The 27509-nt window shown below is 36.5% G+C and overlaps 1 protein-coding gene across 2 annotated transcripts in view; it reads left to right on the forward strand.

The window, feature by feature from the left end:
- Positions 1–27509, forward strand: part of TRAPPC10 (trafficking protein particle complex subunit 10) — a 45987-nt gene that overhangs the window by 3488 nt on the left and 14990 nt on the right. The window contains exons 2-13 of one of the 2 annotated variants that reach the window (XM_074858455.1): positions 6948–7029; positions 7725–7860; positions 8957–9153; positions 10887–11082; positions 12214–12325; positions 13337–13584; positions 15870–16016; positions 17912–18026; positions 19203–19279; positions 21942–22033; positions 22572–22712; positions 26447–26559. In XM_074858455.1, coding sequence (XP_074714556.1) covers positions 6948–7029; positions 7725–7860; positions 8957–9153; positions 10887–11082; positions 12214–12325; positions 13337–13584; positions 15870–16016; positions 17912–18026; positions 19203–19279; positions 21942–22033; positions 22572–22712; positions 26447–26559 — 1656 coding nt within the window. Of the gene's footprint in view, positions 1–6947; positions 7030–7724; positions 7861–8915; positions 9154–10886; positions 11083–12213; positions 12326–13336; positions 13585–15869; positions 16017–17911; positions 18027–19202; positions 19280–21941; positions 22034–22571; positions 22713–26446; positions 26560–27509 lie in introns of those variants that run through there. The other variant, XM_074858456.1, reaches the window with a different exon arrangement.

Here is a 27509-nt window from a genome sequence, read left to right on the forward strand (position 1 = left end):
ATGATGATTCCGTTCCAAATTAGTTTGAATCATGTTTTTATACTGTTGGTCTTAGTAGACTGTAAACTCTGTGGGGAGTTTCACTGTCCAGCTGTGGGTATGCTCGCTCTGGCACATTACCTTGCAAAGTCTCAAGTTTGTAGCAATTTAGCTTCATTGCTACCAGACCTTGTATGTTTATGAAGGATTTTGAGTCAGCTTCTAGCTTTCTCACTGCTGTAGAAATATTATTTTTAGCATTATTAATTTTTTTTTTTTTTTGAAGAGGCAAGTTGAGTGTTTGCATCAGACATCTTAAACTTGGGTAGTTTCTTTGCAATGTTGACTAGACATAATCTTTATACAATTCAGATTGCTTTCCTAGAAAACCAAAACAATGTTGCTTCCTTCTCGTGAGTCCTATTTGAAACTTTAATTTGAGAAAGTCTTTGGAACTTTAATATAATGTTCTTGCACATATATATCAACCAAGTGTTCTGATGAAAGAACTTGTCCTTATGTAGCTGGTTTGCACTTACATTATTAGCTCTGTCTATCCATAGGGAGAGGAAGTTGAAGACTGAAGACAATCCTGCTAAAGGAAGCAATAGGTTTTTCAGAGCTTTTCTACCAAGTTGTTCTTTTGTAATTATCTTCACGCAGTTGTTGAATATTCCTTATCACCGTGTAGTATCTGTTTATATATTGTGTGTGTGCGTATTTGTTCTCACTGTCAAGACTCTGTCTTAGTACAATGAACTTTTTATATAATCTTTGGAGAGAATGGGATGCATCACTTTCATCTGGTCCATGTTCAGAATGTGCTGTGATAGAGCAAGAGCAAAACCATCAGCAAAATCATTGTAGGCCGGAGAATAGAAAACGTTTGCAAATATCTACAAGAGCAGCATGAACAGAAAAGGTTAATAGATGTGAAGGGGGGGGTGGGAAGAATTTACATCTTTTTGGAGTGAAAATAAATGCTTGCAGTTAAGAATATTGTTCTGGAACTGGAAGAGCTTAATTCAAAAGTTCTTCTGTTACTAGTAGGTAGATGTAATAAAAAATGTGCCACCAAGAAGTGGCGTGTAGCCCAAGTGATTAGAATGATTTGCTGCTAGTGAGACCCTTTAAGCAACTATATACTATAAATGCATTTTCCCTGTTCTCAAACAGGACTCCTGTCTGCATTGTAAGTCATCACTATTGTGTAGTTGATCCAGTGTAATTCTGTACTTAAATATCTGATTATATATGTTGTGAGAAGCAGCAGCGTATTCTTGTTAGTGTTAACCCCTATTTTACAGATTTAGTGGGGCAGCAGTAAGTAAAGATGTAAAGTTTTACTAGAAGGGTTTTCTTCTGCAGGCTACTAGTGAATCAGCTAAGATTTTTATACAGCAATTAAGCTGTCTTGTGTTTTGTTTTTTAGACCTTTTTTGAACATGAATCTGGGTTGGGGGGGGAGGAGGACCTTTAAAAGAAACAAATACTAAAACCCCACTAGCCTTCCAAAACTTAAGCTGGATCTGCTTATAATAGACTAGTGAATTATGAAAAAAGATTTATAGCAGAACTTTTTACCAGTGGAAAAATAAGTGGGATCAGTGGTTAGCTGTGACTGATATCTGGGGATAAAAACTAGGCAAAACCACACTGAAGTGTAGTCTTGGCACTGAGCTCTTTTAAAGGTATTTGAAACCTTTTATCTCAGTTGACTGGGTTTGTCATTGGTATCAAAGGAAAATATTTGTCTGCTTCAGTCATCTGACCTCAGGAGTTTTTGTTTTACACGGCCTGTGTAGTTAGTGGGTTGGGATAATTTTCTCTAGAGGAAAAAAATTGTGGAATATTCAGATATTGTAGTGACAAAGCCTATAAACATTAAGAAGATTGGAAAGTGTTAGAAAAAAATAAATTCTTTTTTGGTGTTTTTTAGGCAGCCATCAAACTAAAAACTGTCAGTATTTTATGGTTCTTTTGTATCAGACAGCTGCTACAAAGAGTATGTGGTCCTCTTGAGAGTCCTGGTAAGGCAGTCATTCTGGTTCTTATATCCTTTCTGTACAGATTTGCAGCAGAACAAGTGTCCTAGACAGGGGTAGAGGGAAGGGAGGGTGGCTGCATTGACTTGATTTAACAAAATGTCAGGGAGAAAGACAAGGCGGAAAGAATGGAAAAAAAGAAAATACACGACCAATAGCATAAAATTTTTAAAATTAGTACTTTGAACATTCATGTGGTCTTTTAAAGCTGTATTTGCTAGGATACTCAGTCACCTTTGCATTATGCTGTAACCTAAACAAGGAGTGTTTTGATATTAGATGCCTGTCTCAGTTCTTGGCTAACGTAATTTTCAGAGTTTTTCCCCAGGATTAGGTTTATGGTTGTGAGCTGCTATGTAGAGATAGAGCCTGTCCTTGAACAAAAGATATAGACGTTCTTTACTTGCTTTACGTAATCAGTTTTTACAGCCAGGTTCACAATTAAGACTCATTTGAGTAAATTTTGTTCCTCTTTTGCCTGACCTGGCCATCTTAACATTTTGGATGTCAATTTGGTGGACATCAAGTCTTTGAAGGTCATAGAAACCTTAACTTACGCTGTCTGATTCAGTGTTTGATTTCGGCTTATTGTAAAACCCTTTTAAGGTTCTGCTGCTTAATTTGCATTTGGTTTCTGGACAGATACCTCTTTGTCTTAATTCGTTTCTGAAGTGTTTAGATAAATGGCAAAGGGCATGCTCTCTGAACTTTGTATTGTGGAAAGAGAGGAAACATGCTTTCTCCTTTCTTCCCTTTCTCCAGAAGTGTTTCTTTCTAATGTATATTATTTGAACATTCCTGCTTTATATTATTTTGTTAGTTAAAATAAGTGTTACCACTTCACATACAGAACCACCCTATACTTGGAGTGACACCACTTACAGAAAAAACACGGTAATTCTTTATTTGTTGTATGTTGGCATCCAGATGGGGAGTAGATTAATTCAGACATACATGGTATAAAAGCTGAGGTAGGTGCTCCAGAGACTATGGATTAGCATTTTTTTCCTATAAATTTTTTTTCCAAAAAAATTATAATCAAGTATTAAAATAGAGCAATGGAAAATATTTATTAAATTTATAATAGAAATTAGAGAAGTTGTAGAATATATTTTAAAATAGTACCAAATATGTATAATTTTGAAATGTGTTAAATCTATTAAATCTGATTAGTTTAATATTGTTTATAGAATAATTGTATTAGAGAAACTTAATAAAACATAAGATGTGCATTTCTTACTGTGTTTTAAGTGATAAAGGATGACTTTTTAATGTTACTCCCTAGTTATTGTCTCTATTGGATATTTAGGTCTTATTTAATTCTGATGATTCTAAAAGATTCTGAAAGAAAACCCTTTGCTAGCAGGCTGTTTTGTTTTAGTTATGGTAGGATTCCAGAATTACTTTTCTTACCTGTGTACGCACATCCTTCCTTCTCCTTTTCAGCTGTATCTGATCATTCTTTACACTTCGGCTAGGAGTGGCTTTTCTCCATTACTGAGAATCCTTTGAGTGAGGGCTTAGTGTTGAGACCCATCCACTGAAATGAATTTGCTGTGATACAGTTGTGCTTAGGTATCTGGCCGTATTAGTCTGTACGGTTGTTTTTGTTTTTTCTAAACCTACAAAACAAAACTACCAAAACAACCATACAACAAAAAAAGACCCCAGCCAAAACAAACACCAGCACCCCTATACCCCCACCTCAAAAACCCCTGACAAAAAACCTATAACAAAATCTTTGAAGCAGTTCTGACTTTTGTGCAGACTTTTGGGGTTTGCTTTAAGTTTGAATTCCAGGGTTACTTGTGGTTTTGGAATGTTTCATTCAAAATTCATAGATTCAGTCAGATGCAAACAAAATTTTCTGTAGTGGTGTGATTTGGTTTCTTCTCTTTTTTTTTTTTTTTTCTTCTTTTACCTTTTTTAATTTATTCAATATTTTGGAAAGTAGATAATGGATGCAGCAGCTACTAAGTCTTCAGAGGCATATATACAGAAGAGAATGAGACTTCTACCCTGCTTAAGGTCTTGAGTCATAGGAATCTTGTACAACATCACTCCAAAACTAGAGTGATCTTTGAGGACTTTTTGTTCTGTTATTTGTGAAGGTTGTGCTCATGCTCGTCTACTTGCTGTGAGGTGTTCCCCTCCCTCGCTGCAGTCCAGTAGCAAGCAGTTACCAATTTAATGTGCATCTTGCCAGTCTTATGGTGCTTACAAGTCCTTACTACTGATATTTGTCCTCTGTCAGTGCTGTGCTATTGTTGTCTGCTGATAACTTAATTTTTAGTTTTCTTGACTTGAGTAGCTCAAACATGCTGATTACAGGGTCTAGTTGAGTAGAATCTGAAACGTTATAAACCTTTGGGTGTTTGTAATACGTGGTAGCAACATTTGGTCTGTGTTCAAAAGATAGCCGATGTATTTTGCATTGAAGGTCTGTTCTCTCTTCTAATCCTAGATGCCTTAATCATAAAACACGTTCCTAAATGTATTTTATATGCCCTCAAAACCAATGCAGGAGGAAAAATTGACTGGTTTTAAAAGGAATGTACCTTTCTTAAGCTGATAATGTGATGTGGTGGTCTGGAATGGCAGGGTGCCTAAACATTATCATTTAGTAGTTCATTTGTATTCTGGAGCAGTCCTTTTTACTCAGGATGTTGAATTCTGAAACTTTTGTGGCATACATTAGATTTTTAGGTTCAGTACAGAAAGAGCACTTTGTTGTGCTCCAGAGGTAAAATACGTCGTTCGTTCTCTCAGTCGGGCTCCAAGCTTTGTGTGCTATCATTTTGATGTGGTCATCGTGCTGTTGCTAAATCACTAAGCCGCGTTTTACTTCCTATGGGCAGTAATGACTTGCAAATCAATAGACTGTTCTCCATGGCCTAGCTCACAGAGATGTTGTAACTTGGCATAAGACAGCATTGACAGTATGACTAACACTTGTTTCGGTATTCGACATTTGTTTATAGTCTTAAATAAGATTTGGTACAGTACACTTAATTCGGGCAGAACAAGATGAAGGTGAAGAGTCAAGAATAAAGTGCTTTCTGGAGACTTAAGGCTAAAGCACTAATAGCAGAGTGGGCTTTTTTGTTTGTATTTTGTTTTTTAACTATTCTAGGAAATGCTATCATTGAATAATAGTTATTGTGGTCACACATCAGAAGAGCTGTTTTTTCTTGTTTTGACAGCTAATCAGACTTTTGAAATTTAATTTTTAAAATTCTTTTATTGTGTGGTGATAGAATTATGCTAGTGGCTGGTAATCAAAATAATATATAAGAAAATTGGGAAAAGGTGAGTGGACTAGAAGAGGGTTTCCAAGATAAAGTTTAGTGCTAAGCTACTGTGGAAGTAATGCCTGGCTGTGTGCCCGGAGATGAGATTGCATGGTGGGAGGGAGAAGAAAGGATGTGGGATACTTCCCAACCTGTAGCTCCCTGTTCTGCAGGAAGGTAAGATGATCTTTCTGTTCAGGTTGGGCTGTACAATGGCAGATGATTGTAAAAAGGAAACAAATGGAAAACTACCAGGAAATATCAGAATTGCCTATATACCTTTTAAAATCTTAATTGGAAAATGTAGCTCTTCCCCTGGGGGAGAGCGGGGTGGGGGGAGGAGTGTCAAAAGTAGAGACTCAATAGCAGGAAATAAAGGATTTTTTAGAACTAAATTGCAGTTGCTGGTAGAGGGGAATGCAGCCAGCCAAAGATGAGGCAGTAAGGAGGAAGTACAGGGAAGGGAGCAATAGCTGTAATAACTCAGGGCAATATGCAGATGGGAGATCTAATAAGCGATACCATTAAACTAGTATGGGCCAGCTCATTCTCCCAGATTTAGAGAGTGAACGTGACATAACAGATTTTAGAACTATGATTGAATGCAGTGGCAAATATATTTTTGATCTTACTCCCTTCTCATTTGGATGTGCCTGTTTGCCAGATGTCAAATGCCATGTTTTCTGTTTAAGTATCATAAAAGACTACTTGGGCATTATGCATTGGGTGGTATGGTTGACTGATCAGTCTGACAAAGTACCTTGTTCCAGAGTTTACCAGCTCTTTGATCTAAGATGCTGACAGCCATCAGAAGTTGGAAGAACTTACTTTAAGCTTGTCTTTTCCTTGTCATGTCCTCCCTGTACCCAAAGGAAAAGAACAGAATTTAAGAGTTGATATTCATGGGTTACTGATAATATATTTTTTTCATATGGTAGACCCTAGATTTTGTTCTGTCTTGTATCCAAGTAGCTACCCAGTGGTGTTGCATTTCATGCAGTTGTTCAAAGCTCAAATGAATTAAGCCTGACCACATATCTGTGTGACAGTGTAGAGCTAGCTCCAGGGGACCTGCACCATGTTGAACAGACCTGATGTTTCTGAAGGCAGCAACAATAGCATGGTGGTCACGGAGCTGCTTCGTATTAACAGCAGCCTCAGAATAATGGGGAGGGAGGAATCAAACCCAGTAAAACACAGAACATACTAATGCTAATTTTTTCATGGTAGGCCCAGCTACACAAGGGATGTGAACCACTGTCTAACCAGTCTTCTGGTCTCAAGAATTTAGCCTTCACAGGTTTTTTAAATATATTTTGTTTAGCCAATGACTCCACCTAAGGAGCTGATTGTTTATGGATACTGCTCTCTTTGGTGTATGGATTATGTAGCTATGTGGAGAATCATAATAGGAAGTTAAAACAGTATATGTATTATATGTCTTGTTAAAGTGTTGTATTAGGTCATGAGAGCGTGCGATTTTAAAAAGTCTAGTTCAGTGCTAGTCTCCAGTTTCCACACAGCAGACAAAATTACATCTTTTTATTGAAAGAATAAACCATTAATAGTATAGTTTATTAATCTCTTTTCTATAATTTGCAGATGATAATAGATTAATGCCTTTCACTTTTAGGTGCTGGAGATCAGAATTTATTTACTTCCTTATATCCTACACTTTCTCAGCAACTTCCTAGAGAACCCATGGAATGGAGAAGGTAAACTTACATTTTTATTCTGTGATACTATTTCAGTGTGTGCTTTCAGACTTGGGAGTGTGTATGTTTGTTGTGCTCTGAGAAGCTCTTACCATAAATTGAGTTTAATATAGCAACTGACTTGAGGAAGGGAGGACTTAGGTAAATGTTGTTCAGGATGATCATCTCTACTCAGCTATGTTGAACTTCACCGAAAGAAAAATTGTAGTAATGCTGTGTTTCTCTTTTTGATTTTGTGGTTTGTGGGTTTGTCTGGGTGTGTACTTTGATGTGCTTTGGCAGCCATGTTCTGAAAGTGACGTGCTTTCTTCTTAATGAGAATGAAGGTGGAACTTATGTGGAATTAAATGTACTTTCCTGCAAAAAGTTTGGTATGGCACACTGTTTTCTGATTGGAAAAAAATATTCTGGGAATTTTCTTATTTGGAATTTTGTACCTTTAGAGGTCCTAGAGATACAGACAATCTTTTAATGAAAGCTGAAAAGCTTCTAGCTCCTGTTTTTGCAAAAAGGAGCATCTATCTCATTTCAAATGATGCCAAGTTTTAGTTAACTTTATACAAACTGCAGTAAGTGTAATTGTGAGTTTCCAATACCAGAGTATTTCAGTTTATTCCTCTTCCCCAAAATAAATGTTCATTTTTGTATTTGCTATGTATGTCTCGTCCACTGATTTCAGTTTTTAAACTTTGTAGGTCTTACGGCCGTGCTCCGAAGATGATTCATCTAGAATCTAACTTTGTTCAATTTAAAGAAGAGCTACTACCCAAAGAGGGGAATAAGGCTCTTTTGACTTTTCCCTTTCTTCATATTTATTGGACAGAATGTTGTGTAAGTATTAGAAAAATATTGGGAAAAACTGATTACTCAGATTTATAAGTGAAATGATTTTGACTTTCTGCTTGTGCTCTCTGGTATTTTTCATTTGCTTTTCACGCTTATTTGAACAATTAAGTCTGCATTGTATAAACATGCATACCCAATATTATTGGAAACAAAACTTAGTCATCTTGAGTACTTTTTGCCATAAGCAGTATTTCTTTGTAATGTTGCTTGATACTAAGAGGACAGGCTTTTGAATAATCTATTTTCAGTACTTTGTCATGAAGAAACCCAGGATCTAAGTGTTACTGCAGTACAACACACTTGCTTCATGATACAGAAATGTTGCCAGAGTATTTCAGTTATGATTTATTCATAAGATTAAATCTTAAGATATGTGTTTTTTCTTTAGCTCATCTTCCATATATGTCAGGTATTAGTACATGTCAGCAATCAAACTGAGCAAGATTTGGAATGTCTTAATCCTGTTTATCTACAGTTCACTGCTTTTTGGTTGGCCTCTGTTATGAATTAATTATCCAGTTGAAGGGCAAAGGTGACATCTGATCTGTGACCAATCAAAAAGTATCCAGAACAGCCCTAAGATCTAAATTGATTTGTTTGAAACCAACCCAGAAGCCAAAAAAGTGCCAAACAACGCTTCTGTGTTTTTTTTAATTTTTATGAAAAAGCTTTTAAACAGACTGAGATTTGAGCAGTGTTAGAAGGCACAAATATCACACTTCTGTTACTATGTGAGAATAAAACAGTTCAGCTTTGTAATTTCAAACATTTTTGTTGTGAAGTTCAAGAATGTGTAAAAATTTAAATTGTTTTAAAATCTTAATTTCAGTAATCTAAAGAATGATAGTTTACCAAATACTAAAATATATTTACTGTTAAACAAAATACTAGAAATAAATTAAATTCAAAGAGTATAACCTTACTATACTTTATCTCATTTGATTTCTTTCCGTAAGTGAACTTATTGTCACTAATTCTATTTGATATGTCTTTCTGTTTGTCTTCTGTTGGAACAAAACTTGCCTTTTGAAATTGTTCAGAATGTCTGTTTGATTTGATGATTCACCACTTCTCATCCCAGGATACGGAAGTGTACAAAACTACAGTCAAGGATGACATCACCAAGTGGCAGAATGTTCTCAAAGCTCACAACTCAGTGGACTGGCTAATTGTGGTAGTTGAGAGTGATGCCAAGAAAAAGAACAAAACAAATATCCTTCCCCGAACCTCTATAGTAGATAAAATAAGAAATGACTTCTGTAACAAACAAAGTGACAGGTAAACATTCTTTTACCTGCAAACATTTTAACCTTTTGACTAATGTGCTGATTTAAAAACTCAACTCCCTGTGTAACAGGTTCCTTGCTCATTTAAGGACTTTCCTTGATGTCCAGCATTCAAACTGGTGGTACCTTAAGACCTGTGCTTTGAAGAAGACTGACACAAGCAATAAAGGGAGGAGTTTATTTTCAGTTCTTCCTGAATTTGTGGTGGCTTTGAAATGTGTTCCAAAAAAACTTTCAAGTATCTCCTCCTGGTTAGGAGAGGCTTAAGAGGAATAGTGTGGTAATAATTTTTTAAAACTTCAGGGCTTTTTGTTTGCTGAAGTGCTTGCAAAAGTATTACCAGCATTAAAGGTAGTGGGAGTCAGGTGAGAGGGGAATATGAATCCAATAGGGCCTATTTTTTACCATTGTACTTTCTGCCTTTTCACTTAATCACCTTTCTGCTATAATTGACTTAAAGCCATTTTTTTTCAGATGTTTTTATTCTAAGGAAAATAATAATGAATATAGGAAACTGTTTCTGCTCTCATTGAAGTCAACAAAATACACAAATGTTAATTTGAAACCAACTTTAATAGATACTGTCTTCCTCATTCTGAAACACTGCACTGAATGTTATATATTACATTTTTTTCTTTTAACCTTAAGAGTTAACTTTAAACAGGAGATTTTCCCCCTAAAAATGAGTGACAGGGTAAACATTTGAAGTTCAAAAGAGTAGATGGAAGCACTTACTCTGTACCTTGGTGTGAGCTGACAGTGACTGGCAGGTCATCATGTTATAACATGCTGTACATTGGCAGCACTTTCTTTGTACCTAGACAGTGTTTGATATATTACAGGATTATTTGGGCAAATAGTTTGAACAGCTCTAATTCAACAACTTCTTTTGGTTTCTAACTGATTGATTGACTTCATTTAATCATTTTGCCATGGGATGAGATTACTTTTCTAACCAGAAATGGTGTTTTACTTGGATGAGAAATTTTCCTGCCTTTAGAGATACCAGTAGTTTTTTGAATGTTACTAAATTATGATGGAAAAACTGAGGAAAGAAAATGCTCTAAAAAAGACTGATATATTTATGAATTAATGGGATCTTTTTATTTATTTTCTGAGAAAAGCAGTGGAAGTTTTAGCACATAGGATGTGTAAAAAAAAAAAAAAAAAAAAAAAAAAAATTTGAGATACTGTAAGAATATATTATGGAGGATTATTTTAAGTGACTTAGGAAAGACTGACTATATGTGATCTAATGGATCTCGATTTGTATATTGCATAATCCTTGCCAGGAATAACTATGCTGATTTGTATTGCTAAACAGACTTTTTTTTTCTTGGATAGCTACAGCATTACTTGTGTTTAAGTAATTGAAATGATGTATCCATTATTTGCTTCAAAAAAAGTAAAACTTTGTAGTACTCATTTTGTGGAAAACACTTAACTCTTCTCATAAACTCTGTCACAGACTTAAACATAAATGAAAAAGTTTTTAAAAAGCTACCAAAACCCAACCAACCAAAAAAACCCCTCAAACCCCAACATACCCCCCAAACAAACAAGGATAACCCTCAACTTTGGTTTTTTTCCTCTGATTAGTGTTGAACAAAAAACTAAATTTTACTCACTCTGAATCTGTCAGGTATGCACAGTATTCAAGTGTGCATTTATATGTGAATTTTATGTTTACCTCCTCAGAAGTAATTTTTGTCGATCTGTTTACAGATGTGTGGTACTTTCTGACCCTTTGAAAGACTCTTCCCGTTCTCAGGAATCTTGGAATGCCTTCCTGACCAAACTCAGGACATTGCTTCTCATGTCTTTTACCAAAAACTTAGGCAAGTTTGAAGATGACATGAGAACTTTGAGAGAGAAAAGGACTGAGCCAGGGTGGAGCTTCTGCGAGTATTTCATGGTCCAGGTAAGAGTCTGTTTTTACTGAAGAAAGAACTTGAGTCCTAGTTTTAATAATGGCTTTCTTTTTTGTTGTAGTTGGCTTTCTGGTATGTATAATGTTCTGCTCGTTCTTTGAAGTTTTTGATTCTTTTGCTTGTGGCAGGAAATGTGAAGACAGGTATAAAAGCAGCATTTTTAGATCTTGTTTGCATTGTGTTGTAATACAGTGCTATTATAGAAGCAGAATCTTTTCAGGCTTGTCAAAGTTTTGTGAACCTCAGCTGAGGCAAACAAATTGCTTCTAGGAAGTGTTTTAGTAGTTGCTGTTGAATTTTGGGTAAATGTCCCATTACTATGCTTGTGCAAAGACACTCAAATTTGTAATTGCTATTTAGTATGAACGTTGCTATGCTTTCTTTGATTGGGTTATTATCAGTATGTACAGAGGTGATTTTTAGAAAAATGTTTATTTTGAAGTAGCCCATATAGAGAATGCCTTGGATTCAATTTTTTTATATTTCTAAGTATGTCTTTTTTTTTTAGCTGGTATAGAAAAAAGGAAGAAACTCTCAGTAGAATTAGAGGTCTTCATCCCGTTTGAGTTTTCTGGATCCTGTACAGTGCTGTTCTCCACACCAATTCCACCTCATCTTCATATCTCCTTTGACTTTATGCACTACCTCTTGCATATGATATACCTAATTCTCAGACATTTTCTACTTACCACTTTGGCTTTCTTTTCTGTGTACAACTGAACCTTTTATTAATACTGCAGTTGGTGCCTTCACAGTGTAAACAGAGGGGAAAAAATTATTACTGTTATGGGAAATGAGGCTTCAGCAATTTATTTTTTTTTTTTAAACTCGAACTTTTAATAGATGTATGAACAATTATCTGCTAGTGAATCAGGATCTGGATATACAACAGAGTTTACTGGCATAGCTGTATGACTTAATCTCCTTTTGTGAACCTCCCTGTGTTAGGAAGAAATGGTACATCTGCTACAATGGCAGGTTTTCCTCTGTGTGAATACTGGAAGGGAAAGAATGTTGGGAAAAGTAGTTCCCTGAGCTCTATGTATGGATGGCGGCAGGCTGTAATACCAGACATGACTAATATCAGTAACATGCTCCTTGTGTTGCTTGTGTGTCAAAAGGAAGAACTGGCCTTCGTGTTTGAGATGCTGCAGCAATTTGAGGATGCGCTAGTGCAGTATGATGAACTGGATGCCTTGTTTTCTCAATATGTTGTCAACTTTGGGGCTGGTGGTAAGTGTCTTAAAATGTTAAATAAATTATAAGTGTATTAATTTCTTCGCTATGCTTCCACTAAACAGCCCAGTGCTTTGGGTACCATACGTGTACATGGGAGAAAGATGGTACGTTGCAGTGAAGATGCACTACACAGCCTGTGCTCTTGTTTTATGCTGTATGCAAACTCAAGTGTACATCAGTTAGAATCTATTAAAGTTTTGTCTTTCATCTCTGAGGCTTAGAAGCAATTTTTAATGAAAACCTGCGTTTTGCTCTTACTCTTATGATCGTTACAAAGGGAGCCGTGAAACTCTATAATTACCCAAGTATCGATCTGGCTGAGAGACAGTTGCTGTTTTCGCAGCTCTCTTCTAAGTTATTCAATAAAGAGCTTCCTGGAGAAACGCATTCAATTTTGCCTCACATTACGTAAGACATTTGGTAATCGCTACAAAACTGAGTAGAAATATGTGCGTAATCTGCAGTACTCAAGATCAAGAAAAATTACTGTGCAAGAAGTATTGAATAACTTTAAACTGTTTTAATGAACTAAAGCATATGTTGTTATAGAACAGTTTTAATCAGGTATGTGTTATGAATCTTGTAAAAATATAGTACAGGAGTAATTGCAGTGAAATACATTTGCCCTGACTGAACGTGATGCTATATCTGAAAATGGGGGCACATCTATCCATGATAGCTGGATAAAGCTTGTTTGTTTTGAACTTCAGGTGGGTTTAACTGCTAAGAAATACATTACAACTCATTGCCACTATACAAATAACTAATATGCCTAATAAGACAAAATGCCAGTGGTGTTTGAATGTTCTGAAATTCACTTATCTAATTAGCTGTGGAAGTTCTGCTGTTTTTTTGGTTTTGTTTTTGAAGTTAAGACGTTAAGCCAATTATCGGTATGATAAACTTTAGAGAAAATAAGCCAGCTTGCAACCTCTGGAGGGAGGAGGAAGCAGCTTTGATAGAAAGCAGTGGTTGATTCTTGGATGTTAACTTTTATTTACTTAGATGGTGCAAACTGGCTGACGTTTTTTTGCCAGCCAGTGAGGAGCTGGAATGGTTTAATTCTCCGAAAACCGATAGACATGGAGAAGAGAGAGCTAATTCAGAATCAAGAAGCTACTCTACTGGACTTGCGTAGTTACCTATTTTCTCGCCAGTGCACGTTATTAATCTTCCTGCAGAGGCCATGGGAGGTTTCCCAGCGAGCACTGGAGCTTCTTCACAACTGCGTGCAAGAACTCAAGCTATTAGAAGTGAGTCAGTGTAATATATTCCATTATGTGAATGATTTTATTCAATGATGATCTAACAAGATTTTTAAAGTTGAGATGTTGGTGACCAGAATACAGTAAGCACTGGCTGTGAGTTATCAAAATGATGCTATAATAACAAATTGTAACAGTGCTACAGTTGAATGTTTCATCATGAGGATGTCTTTGGAAGGAAATTTTGGAGACATCACATCTGGAAACCAAACCTGTATTTAGTTAAACTATTCTAGTCTTCACCTGGAAAGTTACCTTCGTAAGATGGTAGATAATTTGTCTGCTTCTTCCCTGGATTTATTACTAGTCTCTTGAACTATAGTTCCCATCATTTAAATCTATAACAGTATTATATTGAAGAAGATAAGGCAGAGTGGTTAATGTGCTGCTATGCAGGCTAGTAGTCTGTAACAAAAAACAGTTTTGAATTAGAAACAGTATCTACAGTAGGACTTCTTACTGCCATGCCAGTTGGATGCTGCTTTGATTACCTTTTGTGGTTCTTACTGTGATTCCTTTTGGTGCCTGCTAATGCTCTTCTGTGTTATGCATGTGTGTCTGGCTGTCATGCAGTGACAGAAGAAAGAGATGGAAACGAGTGACAGTGCTCAAAGCTTTTTGTCATGTTGCATGCCTCCATGCTTTACCCCTCCTCCCTCCATACTTCAGTTTCTGCTGGCGGTTTTTAATCCTCTAAAGAGGCTTTATCTGGGATGTTGTACACTGATCATCCTCCATGTATGACCACAGATGTATGTGAATTGAAATACATCTTTAGGAACAGTGTAGTGTGTGTGAGAATATTTCTGGATTTCACCTTGTGACTCATCCATATCCTTAATCCCGTGGGTGTCTGCTTCTCTCTTAGTTTTATCTGTGCTATTATAACAGTAGCTGCTAACTTTTGCCTGTCTGACATTGTGGTAGCAAGTTCCATAAGTTCCATCTGTTCATCTACATTTAAAACCAGAAAATCTACTTCAGATGCATTGCTGACACCTTCATGTATTCTAAAACTAATATGTAATTCCCACAGATAGTATGTTTTTTGTGTGTGTTTTGTGGTTGCTTTTTTCTTTCCAAAACAAATACATGCAGCCTTCTAAATATCTGAATGACTTCCTGCAATTCCTCTTTTGCTCCACTCCAAGTCTGCCCTGTGCCTCCAGCATTAGGGGCTCTTCTCTGCACTGTCTCTTATTTCTGATACTTTTGTCTTGATGTGGTGATCCAGACCGAATGCTGGTGTTCAGGCAGTGAGACAGTGACACTTACCTGTGCATACCATGTAGTTATCCCTGTTGTGACCCTTTTTCTTAATACAGGCAAACCTTTTAATGTGCCTTGACACCACTGAAGACATAGCGGAAATCTAAACTGCTCTGTTCTTACGATCTTTCTCTTCCTGAAAATTCTTTCAGATCTTTATTTTTGTTTCAAATGCATTGTGCTTGCGTGTTGAACTTTCCTATCACATTAGTTAGTTACCTTGTTAGTAATTATTAAGTATACTAATTATTAGTTAATTTATTATGGGTTTCAAGACTTTCATAGTCTTTCTAAAAGGAACATTTTTGCATTGTTTATGAACCGGATTTTGAGACACAATTTTTGTGATATATTCCAGATCTTTAGTTATGCTTATCTTTATCTTGATTCTTAAAATATTCTCGTATCAAATTCTCCTGTCTCTTTCTATCATGTCCTGACTGATAATCCCTTCTTGGTCCTTTTTTTGTTTGTTTTTATCTCCATTCTTTAATTAGTTGTTCATGACAGATGTCTTATCCTTTGATTAACAGACATTGTTGTGAATGAAACTTAGACTAATTTATTTTATTCAGGTTTTTTAATCTACTCCTAGTGTACTTTTAATTTCAGTCTCAGTTAGATCTGATGTCTCCTTAGGAAAGTAGTAGTAAATTTACAGAAATTTTTCATAACTCTGCTTTCCTTAGGCTTGGTTTCCAAATTTTGGGAATTTTTCTAAGTACTAGTACCTATTAGTCCTCTTTTCCTTCTCTTTCATCTTGGTCAATGTATCAAATCTAGTTAATATAATCACTGTTTAGTTGCGTAGCTGTCCTTGTTTCATGAACTGATTTATATGACTTATTCAAGAGGTATCAAGAGTTGGCTTGTCTTTTGTGTATTCTTAGAGTAAGCTCTTCCAAGAGGCTCTGCTACGTTATATCAAGAAAAGTATTTTGCCGAAGTATTTTCTCATCTGACTAATGTTTATTTCCCAGTTAATTTTATCTGTTGATCTTCAGGTCTCTGTTCCTCCTGGAGCTTTGGATTGTTGGGTATTTTTGAGTTGTTTGGAAGTCTTACAAAGAATAGAAGGCTGCTGTGATAGGGCTCAAATAGATGCAAATGTTTCCCACACAGTTGGCTTATGGAGCTATGCCACTGAGAAGGTGAGCAAATGATGTGTTGCAGTTGTGGTGTTACAATTTTGTAGTAGACCATTTGTTTCTGTGGAACAGGTTTTGCACTTTTTATGGTGGAATTTAATATGGGGTTCTGTATATTGTTTTGGATCTAGTATAGATGAGACACCCAGGTTTAAATCCCCTTTTTCCACTGTCAGATGAGGTCTGGGAATAACTGGAGTGTGTTCACCTCTGTGGTTCCCCCCCACCCCATTTTGATAATGACTGGCTAATTAAACTCCAGAACAAACTCAGTCCATGTCAACTAAGAGAGGGAGTATGAATTTCAGTTGTAGCAGGAGAAACTGCCCGGATTTGGATGCATAGAGATTACAGCAGTCTGTTTGCATAGTTTATTATTTCTTCAGAATGTTAATATGGTAGTAATAGACCCCTAACTTCAGTGAAGATGATACCCTTGGCAGCTTGTGAAAGAGTCAATTAAGTAATAATTTGCAATTTTTCAGTTACCACCCCTTACCATAAAATAAAAGTTGTGAAGTGGCCTTTTCAGTTTGGTTAAGCCCTTTCCCTAATTACATGAATGTCTTTTCAAGTTCCACTTACTCTGTTTCTATGAAAGAGATGGTGTCTGAGGTTGCTACTGCCTTCCACTGTTGAAAAACAGTTTAGAAAGATTACAAACTCCAGAACCTACTGAAATAGCATGCTGTGATCTTTGTGGATGTTTTTGAAGACCAGCGTAAGCTCATCGTCTTGTTTGCATAGCCTATAGAATATTTTCTATTTATTTTAATCATAGTTTGTTCATATTTCAGTAGACTTAGGAATCTTCTAACTGAGGTCCTTGTCTTATTACAAAAGCAGAGAAAGACAATTTCACCTTGAGGAGTTACTGTTTAAAAAAAAAAAAAAAAAGAGGGGTGGCAGATCAAATAAAGGAAACAGAATTGTTTAAAGTTGTGATGGGTGTATCAAATTCTTCCACGCTCCTTACATGTTTCTATGGAAGGTGTGTACCGGGTTGGAAATGTTCTTCCTGTTCATAGCTCTCCTAACACAGAAGGTAAAGGGAAAAATTGCTGGATAATGAATAGCAGGAAGGTAGAAAAGACTGCATGGAAGAAATTTAGCAACTAGTGACAAAATTAAGTGGAACTTAAAAGGAAGAAAAGTTAATGGCCATCCCCATTTTATATGGTGTACGGTAATATGACAAGCTGAGACCTTTTTTCTTTTGCAGGCTTACCTTGGTAGTTGACTGAGTTATTGTAAATGAATTAGCCAAATGAGCAACAGAACTGAACTTCTTTAAGACAGTATCCTCTGCTGACTTCTGGGCCTCAAGTGCTGTCTAGAAGGGGGGGTTTATGGTAGTTGTGTGGCACTGTTTTAACACCATTAGCTATGCTAATCATCTCTTTTTCAAAAAGGTTTTCACCTGAATACAACACTGCAGGTGAATTTACAAGCTTGTCTAATCAGTGTACTGGAGACTGTCTGCATTTCTTGATTATATAGTTTTCAAAAATACAGACACAGTTATTAGAAATGATCTTCAGCGATAACTGCCAAATATCTCGGGCTTTGTCCATGTTCACATGGAAAAATAGAAGGATTTATTCCGATTAGGTGTTATGCATGTAAGGACATGTGTGTATATGCATGTGTTTTGATGTTGCATCAGTAACCTATATGCAGTTTAATTCTTAATAAAATCAATTTGTACTGTGAGAATAACAGTTACTTTTAAAAGGTTCTCTACTTTCTTCACATGAAGCAACTTTAATACAGATCTTATAAGCAGTATAATGTGACAGCATTGGAAATGTATTGTAGGAATGATGTAATAGAATAAAAGGAGTTTTTTATATTGATTTTGTAGCCTACTGAAAACAAACATCTAGTTTCTCTTATAGTTAAAATCTTTGGGTTACCTGTGTGGACTTGTGTCAGAGAAAGGACCCAATTCAGAAGATCTTAACAGAACTGTTGATCTGTTAGCAGGGTTGGGAGCAGAACGCCCTGAAACAGGTATTACTGGGAATGCACTCATTCTTTCTAATAACTGACATTGTTTGAAATACATAGTGTATAAATACATCAGTAATTATAATTTCCAAGTATTCCTACATATATAAAAACATTGGTAGAACTGTTATCGCTTACGAGTTCTTCTAGTGTGTGTCTAGTACTTTAAATTATTAATGCATCTCCTTACTGTTCCAAGTATAAATGTTTCCATTAATACTCCATTTATCAGCATTTAGTTAAATAGTCTTGAGCAGTACTGGTTTTGAATAAAGTTTTTAATACTTTCAGACAAGTATTAAAATTATTTGAAAAAGAAGTGGAGCATCCTTGATTTGATGCAAATAGATAACCTGCAACTGGAGCTACAAAGTGATATTATCTGAGTTGAAGTGATATTATTTGAATGGCTGAACAATCAAATTTATTCACTCCTTGTGGATTTTAACACTTGCAAAGATATTTCTGAAGGGAAGAAGCTTTCAGATGTTAAATATGCTAGAACAATTAATATCTTTGAAGCATTAGCTGACAGGCTGATGCTTTACTTGTTCTTGCAGGTATGGTGATGTATGATTCTTAATTCAGTGCCATGGTGCCTGTTGTATTGATTTTAAAATTGGGGCTTTTTTATTTTAGAAATATTGACACACATTTGGACTGTCAAGGACTTAAAGTGAGCACACTACTTCAGAAAAAAACTTGGTCTTGCTAACCATTTTCCTTTGAAGTACATTGTTTAAAGTAGTAAAATGTCTTTATATTACAGTATACTCTGTCACGCTGATTTATAAATCCAGCAGTGAGGAGTTGTGAGAATATTACTCTTGGCACAATATGGTATTTAAGTACAATTGTGTGTGTTTCTAGGTTGAGTAAGTGTTGTGAAATACTGCGAGGAGAAGTTAGTACAGTTACTGTACTGCTGCTTGCCTTTACACTGCTACCCTGAACATCATTCACATGTGCATGCACACACGGAGAGTTGTGAAACAGCCTTTCTTGATCTTATTTTAGAGCCTGGGAAAGAAACTCATGATCTGTCTCTAAGTGTTAGTGACGTTTCCCACATAAAATTGGTTTTAAGTTTTCTTGCCACTTTCTACTGAAGGGAAAAGGGGGGGTGTTATTAAAATAGGTGTGTATTTGTGACACCTCTTGTTCTGCTTTTTTCTAAAGCCAATGCCTCACAGAGCCCTTATAAGAAACTTAAAGAGGCCTTATCATCTGTAGAAGCTTTTGAAAAACACTACTTAGTAAGTATGAGTTTTGGTTATTTATATTAGTTTTGTGTGTTTACATTATAGACTAAAATTTTCAAACCTGAGAAGATAACATTGAGAATGTAAATATGTATTTTGGTGTCAAAGGTTATTGCTTACACACTGAACACAACAAGACTGATCTGCTTTACAACTGGAATCCTGTATGGGCCCCAAGTTTCAAATATTTGGATTAATTTTAATATTTACAGTTATGAGTTGGAGGTTATTGTCTGTAATTATGTATATTTCATTATTAAAAAAGCCAGTATCATGTCTATCATAGTCTGCTATCCCAAATTCAGCATTAATTGACTCTTCCCCAGAAGAATATTGATGTGTGAATTCAGCTTCCTTTTGAATGGTTTAGACTTGCATTTTGCAATGGGTGGTGCATGGTTTAAGTTATACTGTTGAATTTTTTTATGTAAATGGTGAGACATCTGTGGATAATAGGGTTGGAGTTGGCATAGATTGAAACATTAGAATTCTCATTATGCTTTAATATGTATGTTTATTTCCTGACAGCTCCCTTACTGAGGAGCCATTGTAATGATCTTCTGGGTTTTTTAAATAAAAGATTAAAAACCCCCTGACTGTCACAAGAGTGTGTTTGAGTTTTGGGGTCTGGTTTGTTTCAGGTTTTTTTTCCTTAAATAATTTTCCTCTGAAATTTCTTGTATTTGCAGTACGGCTCTTAAAGTTTTCTGGGGAAAAGTTAGAGGAAAACTGAGTATTTTTTTTTTTTTTTTAAATCTGAAAACTAGGTGGTACTTATTTTACAAAGTTGTATTGAAAGAAAAAGTCTCAAAAGATTTCATCTGAAGATACCAGGTTTCATTTTTATACTTCATTTTTTTGTAAGCTGGACCAAAACTAAAATCTTCAGAATTGCTAGCTGCTCTTACATATTCAGTTCCAACCTGCACCGGAAGATCTCTGCGAAATTCAGCAGTATCTTCCTAAATTTAAGAAACTAAGTGGGATCTGCAGAGTTTGCCAATGAAAGAATTGTCATTCCTGTTTGTATTTGACTGCACTTTTATGCAACAGAAATTCAGATATCAGATACACTCTAAAAGATTGTTTTCTATGTAGTTGTCACATAAATATATGCAATTTATATATACCCATATTTTATCCATGTATTCAGTGGAGACGTACATAGAGTTAGTTAAAATTTCCAGACATAGCTAACATAATTTATTTGCATTTCAAATTTTAATGAGTCTGGAAAGTAAAATGCAGCTTTTCAGACATGTTGAAAGCAAGAAGTGATGAGCTTTTATTACCAGAAAAGGCTTTGTTCTCATTCAATGGCTAGTCTCATGCAACAACTTTAGAATCTTTTGTAAGACTGTCAAATCTTCTACAAGCATGTTGGCTTGTACCTTAATTTGGGGGGAATGTAGCTTTTCATTTGTATGTGTAGCTGATGTCTAAGACCTCTCTGGTTATACTGATCTGTTAAGGAGTGATCACTTAGTTGATTGTAGGATATTGTTGTGAGTTCTTAAATAAAGAAGTGATTTTTCTAGGCTCTCCATAAGAAACATTAAAAATGGCCTAAGAAAGGCTTTGGGAGCTCATTTTAGGTTATTTTCCTACCCCATAGGAATAGATAATTTCTGACAGATACTCTGCAAAATATTTAGGCAGTTGAAAGCTCTTAAGGAATTTGTTTTGAAGGACAGAGTTGTTCTTAATATGCTGAGTGAAGGAGAGTGAACTTCTGTGGAAGGTGACAGCCAGAAGAGGCTGTGGGTATGTAAATATGATGTGAAATGTTTTTATGTATCTGGCCAGAGATTATTATATACTTTAGAAAAAAGTTTGGTGGTGGTATATAGTGTGTGTTGTACCTGCTAATTTTGTGAGAAAGATTTTGTCACTGTTACTACAAGTTGAGGGTAAGGTGAGGAAGGTGATATGTAGACAGTGTGGCTGCATTGGAAATTAAGCTTAAAGATGGCTGAGAAACTTCAACGCGGGATTGCATAACTTCAAGCAAAATTCCTTTAAGGCACTCTTGCGAAAATACTTATCCCAATTGTAACTTAGCATTTTGTGTTTAATTTTATGTTTACATAGAGCAGACTTTCATATACTTGATGGTATTATGTGCAGCTTTAGTGAAAGAATCATGTAGCATGTTCTGTATGTAGTTGATTTGTTTTGAAGTATTAGTTGTGAGTGTTTGAGGCAAGCTCTAATATTGTTCTAGATATGTTATGCTTTGGTGTATCCTGAAATTATACACTATGCAATCCTGCAATGATAATCTAATGGCATGTAGTCACTGAGAAACAGGTGCTTTCAAAAAAAAGACAGAAGGATTCAAGTATAAAGAAGTGCTTGAAACTGTATCTCATCTATTATTTTGGTGGTTTTGAGTTGCCTTATCTAATTTTTAATAGGCTTTTTTCTTCTGCCATTTATAACACAGATATGGGATAACAATCAGTTGTAGAAAGTGAAGATGACCTGTTACAAACTCCTCTATATTGTGTGCTGGGGGCAAGGGGAAATCTAGGAAGTGACTCATTCTGGTAATTTTATGGTAGTAACTTAGTTACTGGCTATGAGTTTGTGTGAAATACCATTTAGCTACTAAAAAGATATATAAGCTTATAATAGTTTCTTTTCTTTTAAACAGGATCTGTCCCATGCCACCATTGAAATGTACACAAATATTGGAAGAATTCGCTCAGCTAAGCTTGTGGGAAAGGACTTGGCAGAGTTTTATATGTAAATGAATGTTTAAAATGTCTTAAATGCATTAGCTTTGAAATGTTTGAATATAATCCTTGATGAAAACACACTGTATTTAAAAAGGACTTTTTAAAACATAAACATACCCTAAGTTTCAGGCTGTATTTAAGCCTGATAATCGTGATACTTTCATTGAAGCATTTTCCTGCTTTAAAATTGTTGAGTAAGCATTTTTAGGTTAACTGTCAGAAGCTTGTGATGGTTCTTGTCACATTTGTGGGAGGTAGCTTCACCTCACTTGCTCTGACTTGGGATAGATCTGTATATGAAGCCTTTCATTGACATAGTATATTTACACTAATTACAGTTCTGCATGCTTAAGTGAACTGCATCAAGGTAGGCCAATACGTTGATCTGTTACCAGCAAAATAAAGAGCATAATGATTCACTGCATCGTGGTCTGCATTCATATGCAATGTTCCTCTCCCATCACCACTTTTTGAAAATATGTAGAGAGTTTTCCTGGCTGCAAAGGTTCTTATATCACTCTCTACTCATTTCTTTATTTTTAAAGGAGGAAGAAAGGTCCACAGAAGGCAGAAGTCTATCTTCAAGGAGCACTGAAAACTTACCTTGCTGAGGGCTGGGCACTGCTTGTTACACATACGAGAAAACAGTTAGCTGAATGTCAGAAACACCTTGGGCAAATAGAAAAGTATCCTCTAAAAGGCAGAGCCAGAAAAATCAAGACCAGAGAAAATGATACTTCTGATTGTTTTCTGACATATCCCTAAGTTTTATTTAACAGTAGAGACTGCCAAACATCAGACGGCTGAGTTGTTTCTTGTTTCCATTGTTGCTGTTCATTTGGGGGAGGGTTGGGTTATTTATTTTTTCATTTTTATTTTTTTAACATCTGGCTCACTTGAAACCTTTTGCATATAGTTGTGCTCTCCATTTTAAGTATGTCTAGGCTCTAGAGAGTGGCGCAACATGGATAGTGCGAAGTTTGTCATTAGTTCAGCAGATACCATAGAGTTTTTTTATGATTCTGTCATTATGGAAGTTTTTATGTGGTGCTGTTTTTTCATTGGTAAATATGGCATTATAATGTCTTCCTCTATTAAGGAGCTTAATTCCTGGGCTTGCTTTCTATAACTGCTACCACCTTTTTCCTGTATCTGACCTGGCAAGGGCTCTTCTGGTATTTGTAATGGTGACTTTTTCCAAAAGTTAAAACAGAGGCATGGAAGATGAAAATCTTGTGGCTTTGGTGTGGTGTGTGGTCTTTTAATATTTTTTGCTATTATTTATTTTTTATTTCTGGCTTTGATCTCTGCTTCAGAAGGGGAGTGGGAGTTGTTTGCTTTTAAGTTGTGTAAAAGCTCAGCCTTCAGTGTGTGAAAGAAATCTTTTCTGTAAATGCCACAGAAATGCTAAGTAATACTTTGAGAGAATGATTTGGCCCAATCCTAATGTTTGACAGGCTTCAAATTCTTCACTTTGATACTCTCTGCGTTATTTTCACACACCAACTTTATCCGCTACAACTGTACTTGTTTAAATATTAAATCTGTCTGTGCTGTACTGTTCCTACTTTCAGGATAGGAGGGGTGTGTGTGTAGGGAAGAGTCTACTGACTGGCCTTAGGTGTTTTGTTGTATTCTTTTTGGCATTAGAAACAGCACAATTTGAATTCTGCTTTTCATTTTAGGCTTATATGTTGTTGCCTAAATTTGGTAGCTAAATTAAGTAACTTGGTTCTAATCTGAACTGTTGTGCTGCATGCAGGATATTATGAACTATAGCAAAATGGCAGATTTTCATTATTTTTTTGGTGTTTTGGGGGAAGGGTGCTGCTTTCATTGGTGCCATAGTTGTAAATGGAATTCCTCTAGGTGTTCCAAACTGGGGTGGTTAGCTGAACAGAGTACTTTCTGCAGGACAGTTCTTGTGGAAATTGCAAGGAAAGACAGCTTTTCTTGAATGGTCTTTCTAGCTTTTTTCCAAGCTGTTGGGGTTTTTTTGGATTGTTTTTTAATTTGCCTAAGTGACAGTACTATGAATCTTATTGTAGCTGAAAATCGTAGAATACCAGGTTTGAAGGGACCTCAAGGATCATCTGGTCCAAAATTTCTTGGCAAAAGCACAGTCTCGACAAGATGGTCCAGCACCCTGTCCAGCTGAATCTTAAAAGTGTCCAGTGTTGGGGAATCCACCACTTCCCTGGGGAGATTATTCCAACGGCTTGTTGTTCTCATTGTGGAAAATTTTCCTCTCGTGTCCAGTCAGAATCTCCCCAGGAGTAACTTGTACCTGTCCACATCTTTTTTGCATAGTGGAGACCAAAACTGAACACGGTATTCCAGGTGTGGCCTGACAAGCGCTGAGTAGAGTGGGATAATGACTTCCTTATCTCTGCTGGTGATGCCCTTGTTGATACAACCCAGCATCCCCTGGGCTTTCTTTGCCACAGCAGCTCACTGTTCACTCCTATTGAGCTTGTTGTCCACCAGGACCCCCAGGGCCCTTTCCACAGAGCTGCTCCCCAGTCAGGTAGATCCCAGCCTGTGCTGCACTACTGGATTATGTTTTCCCAGGTGCAAGACCTTACACTTGTCCTTGCTGAAATTCATAAAGTTCTTGTTAGCCCACTCTTCCAGCCTATCCAGGTCTTCCTGCAGGGTGTCTCTCCCTTCCAAGGTGTCCACTTCCCCACTCAGTTTGGTATTGTCAGCAAACTTCATCAGGGAACACTTGATCCCATTATCCAGATGACTTATGAAGATATTAAACAGCGTTGGGCCTGATATCGATCCCTGGTGGGACCCCACTTGTGACAGGTTGTCCATTTGAAAAGGAGCCTGTGGCTGCAGCCTGTCAGCCAGTTCCCCACCCACCACACAGACCACTTGTCTAGACCGTAACGCATCAGTTTCTCTAGGAGGAGACTGTGGGGAGCCATATCAAAAGCCTTGGAGAAATCCAGGTAGACAGTTGTGGGGGTTTGACCTTGGCTAAATGCCAGGTACCCACCAAGTCGCTCTATCACTTCCCCCCCTTTCCCCTTTTTTTCTCAATAGGGCAAAGAAGGGAAAGAAAATAAGACAGGAAAACAAAACAACCCTTGTGGGTAAAACAACAGCAGTTTTAATATAAGCAAAGCGAAGCAAAGGTCCACGCGCGAAAGCAAAAAAAAACAGATTTTTTTCTCTACTTCCCATTAACAGGCAATGTCGGGCCTTCTCAGGAAGCAGGGCTCCAATACGCGTAGTGGTTGCCTCGGAGGACCAAGGGTGACCCCACCCCCTTCCTCCTTTCTCCCAGCTTTATACTGAGCAGACGTCATATGGTATGGAATATCCCTTTGGTCAGTTCGGGTCAGCTGTCCTGGTTGTGTCCCCTCCCAAGATCTTGCCCACCCTGTCCCACTGTGGGGGGGAAATGTCAGAAAGAGCCTTGGTGCTGTGTAAGCACTACTCAGCAGTAGCCACAACACCAGTGTGCTATCAACACCCTGCCAGCTCCCAACATAAAACACAGCACCACGAGGGCTGCTACAGGGGAAAACCAATTCTGGCTCAGCCAGACCCGGTACAACAGTGCCCACTGCTCACCCCACATCAGCCGAGCAGGTTACTGTGTCATAGAAGGCAATCAGGTTTGTCAAGCATGATTTGCTCTTGGTGAATCTGTGCTGGCTTTTCCCAATCACATGCTTTATTTGACTTGTGATAGCTCCGAGAAGGATTCGTTCCATAACTTTCTCAGGAATTAGGAAAGCTGAGCTAAATTCAAATATGTAGTGTGTTTTGGGTTTTGTTCTTTTTTGGGTTTTGTTTGTTTGTTTTAGAACTAGACTTAGTGTAAATGTCTACCTCCTTTGAAAATTCTTATGCTGCTTTTAAACACTTCAATTTTTCTGCTTCAGTGAAAATGCTCTTAAAGAAACTAAGCCAATAATATTGCAGTCTTAGCTAAATATTTAAATGAGCATTTGTATCCCCAGCACTCAGAAGTATAAAGAATGTCTTGTGACTTAGTTATGATAAGTGATGCTCTAACAGCTGGCAGATTCTCAGCCAAGTGAACTGGAATATAATCAAATACTCAAGTTTAGTTCTAAATGTTGGGCAGCATAACGCAACACACTGGTCTTTAACTAATAAAGAATAAAGAAATCAAAGAATTTTCTATGCTCACTGATCTCTTTGGGTGGGGGAAGTTTGAACAGGTTAACAATGGATCATATTTTAGTAGGTCTGCAAAAAGTAGAGAATATTCGCAGATGATAGTAAATCTTCCATTGTTTCTTTTGTAATGAGTGAGGTGATGATAAAAGCAAATCTTGTATTAAAAGATTAGAAAAGCAGTACTTGAACTGTCTCATTTTCAGTCAGATTTCTGAATGTTGTAGGTTTCTATTTCATGTTTCCTTAACTTTGTTAGTTATCTTCAAACAAGCAGCCTTTTAGCTGGTGATAATCACTTAACAGAAGATGAACGCAAAAGCTTTTGCCAAGAAATACTAGATTTTGCCAATCAGCAAGCAGAGAACCAAGGTAAGTCTAGTTCTTAAATACTTAAAACTTCAGCTGCTCTAATCTGATCTTTCCCTAAATGTAGAGTGGAAGGCTTTTTCTGATTGTTTTCATTACCTTGTATATTACTTCTGAACCAACATGGTTCTTTTCTTGTCACCTCCAGGACATTTATAAAACTTATGCAATAATTAAGAATAGTCAAAGATGAAAGGGTAATTAACATTTTCATCCTGAATACTGGAAAGTCTTTGTTTTCCTTCACTTATCTGTTTCTCTGCTTTGACAGCTCATAACTGATCTTGTGTTGGGTTTTTTCAATTCCTAACTTATCTTTGTCTCTGCATTGCTGGCACACAGATGACAGCATTGTGATGATACTTCTTTTGATGTCAGATCTGTTCCCATCCACTTGCAGCTTATTGTTTTGACCATCGTACTTCTCTTCTTCCTCCTGCTTCAGTAATACTTGTTCTCTGATATTGATCATAATTCAAATTCATACAGAATAATTCCTGTAGATCTGAAGACTGTTCATTTTTATGCCAAAGCTTTTCTTGATGAATGGATGTACCATAAGTAATATCTTATTTTAGACTTGCTTCTTAATTAAGTTTTGATATTGCCTCAGTGTTGGGTTTTGGAATCTAGAAAAGAGAATGAAAAGCCCTTGTGTGGTAAAGCTGATGGCTCAAGGCACCAGTCCAATCATTAATTTCTTAAACTTGTACTTACTCTTAATTTATGCGCTCTGGGAAGTTTGTCACTTTATACTACTGTGTTTGTCTAGAACGCTTTATGCAGTGGTGAAATGCTAAACTTCTCCTTAGACACTATCTCCTAGTTTAGTTGTCTTTAATAGCCTGAGTACTAAACTTGTAGTACGTAAAACTGTTAGAAAACAAATCTCAGCATTCCTAAGTCTCATTGCTATGCAAGATAAAACTAAAATATTAAAGTATTTATTTGTT

This window comes from Strix uralensis, chromosome 2 (assembly GCF_047716275.1).
Source record: "Strix uralensis isolate ZFMK-TIS-50842 chromosome 2, bStrUra1, whole genome shotgun sequence".
Classification (NCBI taxonomy): domain Eukaryota; kingdom Metazoa; phylum Chordata; class Aves; order Strigiformes; family Strigidae; genus Strix; species Strix uralensis.